The 5376-nt window shown below is 46.0% G+C and overlaps 1 protein-coding gene across 1 annotated transcript; it reads right to left on the bottom strand.

Moving 5' to 3' along the window:
- Positions 1–1373: 1373 nt before the first annotated feature.
- Positions 1374–5166, bottom strand: LOC147096571 (putative G protein-coupled receptor 139). Its single transcript, XM_085973840.1, has 2 exons — positions 5151–5166; positions 1374–3154 (listed from the first exon to the last, which is right to left on the bottom strand). The coding sequence occupies exons 1-2, from the start codon at positions 5164–5166 to the stop codon at positions 2250–2252; spliced, it is 921 nt and encodes a 306-aa protein (XP_085829966.1). The 3' UTR covers positions 1374–2249.
- Positions 5167–5376: the final 210 nt, after the last annotated feature.

Below are 5376 nucleotides of genomic sequence, written 5' to 3'. Positions count from 1 at the left end.
GAATGGAGATGGCCGAGGACAGTGAGATCAGAGTGGGAGTGGAGCAGAGAATTAATGTGACAGGTGACCGGAAGCTCGGAGTCACCCTTACAGACTGAATGGAGATGGCCGAGGACAGAGAGATCAGAGTGGGAGTGGAGCAGAGAATTAATGTGACAGGTGACCGGAAGCTCGGAGTCACCCTTACAGACTGAATGGAGATGGCCGAGGACAGAGAGATCAGAGTGGGAGTGGAGCAGGGAATTAATGTGACAGGTGACCGGAAGCTCAGAGTCACCCTTACAGACTGAATGGAGATGGCCGAGGACAGAAAGATCAGAGTGGGAGTGGAGCAGAGAATTAATGTGACAGGTGACCGGAAGCTCGGAGTCACCCTTACAGACTGAATGAAGATGGCCGAGGACAGAGAGATCAGAGTGGGGGTGGAGCAGAGAATTAATGTGACAGGTGACCGGAAGCTCGGAGTCACCCTTACAGACTGAATGGAGATGGCCGAGGACAGTGAGATCAGAGTGGGAGTGGAGCAGAGAATTAATGTGACAGGTGACCGGAAGCTCGGAGTCACCCTTACAGACTGAATGGAGATGGCCGAGGACAGAGAGATCAGAGTGGGAATGGAGCAGAGAATTAATGTGACAGGTGACCGGAAGCTCGGAGTCACCCTTACAGACTGAATGGAGATGGCCGAGGACAGTGAGATCGGAGTGGGAGTGGAGCAGAGAATTAATGTGACAGGTGACCGGAAGCTCGGAGTCACCCTTACAGACTGAATGGAGATGTTCCACCAAGCAGTCACGCAATCTGTGTTTGTATTATAATTATGAATTCGGAAATGCATTTTAAAAATCATCTGTTCAGATGCATAACAGTTATATTCATTAACAGTTATATTAATAAATTTGAGGAACAGCACCCCATCTTTCGATGAGGCACGTTACAGCCTTCTGGACTCGCCATTGTGTTTAATAATGTCAGATCAGAATCCCCAGCCCCCATTTGTTCAGGCGACAGCTGTTGATGATTCTGCCATCCCCATTTGCAACAATTAATCTCTCCTGCCTTCAATCCGATGACAGTCTATCCCTTTTGTTCTATCCTCCCCTCTCCCCTTTTCCCTGGATCTGCACCCAATTAAAACCTGTTACATCTCTAACTGTTTACAGTTCTGCGGAAGGGTCCCAGACCTGAAACGTTAACTCTGTTTCTCTCTCCACAGATACTGCCTGGCCTGCTGAGTATTTCCAGCATTTACTGTTGTTATTTCAGATTTCCAGCATCCGCAGTATTTTGTTATTGTTTATTCATTCACCTATTATCTACATAACTGGAACCACACTTCATTGTATCATTCATTGTATGAAGTGTTTGGAGATATGTAGATATAAAAGAGGCAGTATAAATGCAAATTAAAGGAAGCTTTGTATTGTGGACCAAAACTTGTCCAACTCTTGATTTTCTGTGTATATGTTTCTATCCTTCCTCCAACAAGTTACATTTATATAGTGCATTTAACGCAACAAAACGTCCCAAGGAGCTGAACAAGAGCGATTTCAATAAAATAATGTTTACCACCGAGTCACAGAAGGAGATATCAGGACAGATGTCCAAAGGTTTGGTGAAGGAGGATGGTTTTAAGAAGCAGAGATGGTAGAGATGCGGAGAAGTTTAGGGTGGGAATTCCAATAATTAGGTTCAAGGCAGCTGTCTTTTTTCTTTCTTTCTTTCCTTCTTTCTATACTTCATTCTTTCTTTCCTTTTTTCTTTCTTTCTCTCACTTTCTGCCTATCCATTTTCTCTTCATGGATGTCTCTGTCTTTTTCTGACTCTACATATTTCAACCTCTGCTTCTTTGTGCATTTATTAGCTTGTCACGCTATTGTGCCTCTTTACCTTCTTATTTCTATCTTTACTTCTGCTCCTTTTTGCTATTAAGCTACTGTCAGTCGCTTTTGGTATTTTCTCTGCCTTCCTCTGTCATTCTGTCAGCGGGTTAACAGCAGCTTTTTCAGTTGAAGTCCTCCTGAGATATTTAGCGCTGCCCTTTGGAGAAACAATTCATGTGTCGTCTGCAAAGGTGAGCCGCCCCAATAGGTGGGATTTTCAATAAAATCTGACAACAAAATGAGGTATAAGATCATCTCAGGGCTCGGTGCTGCTAATGTTAAATGTACTGTCCATCCAGCGGGGAGTGCAGGAGACGGGGGATGAAATGGGCTGCAGTTCTAGTGCTTCAAACTCTTCAGCTCTTTCTATGATTTAACTAATTTAACTGTTAGATTGAGCGGGTATTTCACCGCGTTCTTCAGCTCCTCTCTGAATTTAGTCTGGGTCACAGCATAAATACACGTGTTGGTGCAGGAACTGAACATCTGCAGCATTGATGATGCGTGGCTTGTGATATAACGAGGGTCATTGACGGAGGAATAAGACTGAATATTTGTAATTCGCGCATACATGTTAAAGCAAAGGTGGGTCAACCATAACAGTATAAAACTGCCGGTTATACTGAAGAGTAAAACTATGGATTTCTTTCGGTTCTCCATCTCTGGGTCCTTGTGATTTTCTCCATCGCTGCGGCCCCGGAGTCCCCTGCGGACTCTGCTGGACACTAAAATACGTCTGACCGTCAGAGCATTGAGCAGCAAGATCAGAAAGAACGGGGCACAAGGGGTTAAAATGAGGTGAAACAACTCAAATGCTCCCCATGCGGGGGAAGTAAAGAAGCTCAGACTACCGTAACAATACCAGGGAACATTATCAATTATAGTGCCAGGTACATACACAAAGTACCAGGGAATCGACTCTAAACAGCCCAGCACACTCACTGTTCCGATAACCACAGCCGCCGTTTTCTCGGTGCAATAATTAATTTTCAGCTTCTCACAACAAATGGCCACAAACCGATCAAAGGTGAATGCGACTGTGAGCCACACAGAAACCACTGTGGTTGCATAGGTCAGGAAGTGAATGATAGTACACACGGGAGTAATTCTCAGGAATGAACCTGGGAAATAAAACGAAGCAGTGGACCCCAATAAGGGATCAGTGATGACGACCATGAGATCGGCTGCTGCCATTCCCACCAGGTAACGAGTGATACATTTGGAGAGACCGCACTTTCCTCGGGACAGGATCACAATCGCCACCACGTTAACTGTAAGAGAGAGAAAAGGAAGCAGAGAAATTACTGATAACACCTGGAGCCAAAGCAGCAGTTTAAGGGGTCTGGGCTGAAATTTCCAACTTTGTTGCTGAATCAAAAATGGCCCCCGCCGCCAGGAAATGCCATCATCAAAATGGCCGCTGATGCGGTGGGGCTGGTGACCATATGAAAAATGGTCACCACTGCCAGGAGATGATATAATCAAAATGGCCACTGTGGGGGGGTGGGGAGTTTGCAGGCCTGTGACATCATCAAAAATGTCCACCGCAGACAGGACGTGATATAATCAATATGACTGCTGAGGGGGGTGGGGCCGGTGACCATATGAAAAATGGCCACCACCGCCAGGAAGTGATATTATCAAAATGGCCGCAGTTGTGGGGGGGTGGGGTGGTTGCGGGGCTGGTGATGTCATCAAAAAAGTCCACTGGAGACAGGACGTGGCATAATCAAAATGGCTGTAGTTGGGGTCAGGAATGGTGACCTCATCGAAAATGGCCACCGCCGCCAGGAAGTGGTATCATCAAAATGGCCGCAGTTGGGGGCGGGGCTGCTGACCTCTTCAAAATCGGACACTGCAGCAAGGAAGTGACATCATCAAACTGGCCAATTTCAGGGGCGGGGCTGGTGACCATTCTAAAATGGCGCCCGCCGCCAGGAAATTATATCATTAAAATGGCCACTGTGCGGGGCGGGGCTGGTGACCTCATCACAAATGGACACCTCCACCAGGAAGTGGCATCATCCAAGTGGCCGTATTTAGGGGCGAGGCTGGTGAACATTTCAAAAATTGCCACCGGAGCCAGGAAGAGATATCATCAAAATGGCTGCTGTGGGTTGGCAGGCTAGTGTGCTCATCACAAATGGACACCGCCGCCAGGCAGTGTCATCATCAAAATGGCCGCAGTTGGGGGCGGGGTTGGTGTCCTCATCAACATAAGAACATAAGAAGTAAGTGCAGGAGTAGGCCATACGGCACTCGAGCCTGCGCAACAATTTCAATAAGATCATGGCTGATTATTGAATTCAACTCCGGTCCGATCTCCATATCCCTTGATTCCCCGAGAGGACAAAAATCTATCTATCCACATCAGCCTGGAATATACTCAAAAACTCGGCATTCACAGCACTCTGGGGCTGAGAATTCCAAAGATTCACAAACCTCTGAGTGAAGAAATTCCTCCTCATCTCCGTGTTATCCAGAGACTATGCCCCCTATTTCTAGACAATCCAGCCAACGGATACAATCTCTCAGCATCTACCCTGTCAATCCCCATCAGAATCTTTATGTTTCAATGAGATCACCTCTCATTCATCTAAACTCCAGAGAGTATCGGCTCATTCTACACAATCTCTCATCATAGGACAGCCCTCTCATTCCAGGAATCAATCTAGTGAACCTTCGTTGCACCGCCTCCAAGGCAATTATATCCTTCCTTAGATAAGGGGACCAGGACTGTGCACAGTACTCCAGGTGTGGTCTCACCAAGGCCCTGTACAATTGGAGCAAGACTTCCTCACTCTTATACTCCAACCCCATTGATATAAAGGACAATATGCCATTTGCCTTCCTTATTGCTTGCTGTACCTGCATGCTAGCTTGCTGTGTTCCGTGGACGAGGACACCCAAATCTCTCCGAACAGCAACACTGGGAAGTTTTTCACCATTTAAAAAAAATCTGTTTTTCTATTCCTCCTACCAAAGCGAAAAACCTCACATTTCCCTACATTATACTCCATCTGCCACCTTACTGCCCACTCACTCAGTCTATCGATATCCCTTTGCAGACCCGTTGTCTTCTCCTCACGGCTTACTGTCCCACCTAGCTTTGTATCATCAGCAAACTTGGATACATTACACTCGGTCATTAATATAGATTCTAAGTAGGTGAGGCCCCAACACTGATCCTTGTGGCACCTCACTTGTTAAAGCCTGCCAACCTGAAAAAGATCAGTTTATCCCGACTCTCTGTTTTCTGTCCGTTACCCAACATGCTATCCATGCTACTGTATAACCTCCAACCCCAAGAGCCCTAATCTTGTGCAATAATCTTTTATGTGGCAACTTATCGAATGCCTTTTGGAAATCCAAATACACTAAGTCCACGTGTTCCCCTTTATCTACCCTATTAGTTACATCATCAAAAATCTCCAATAAATTCATCAAACATAAATTTCCCTTTCATAAAACCATGTTGACTCTGCCTAATCAT

The sequence above is a fragment of the Somniosus microcephalus genome, unplaced genomic scaffold, assembly GCF_052327205.1.
Source record: "Somniosus microcephalus isolate GS21.2 unplaced genomic scaffold, FLI_Smic_1.0 unresolved_chr1, whole genome shotgun sequence".
Taxonomy (NCBI): domain Eukaryota; kingdom Metazoa; phylum Chordata; class Chondrichthyes; order Squaliformes; family Somniosidae; genus Somniosus; species Somniosus microcephalus.
Note: the sequence above shows the minus strand (reverse complement) of the source record. Positions and strands in the feature narration are given on the sequence as shown.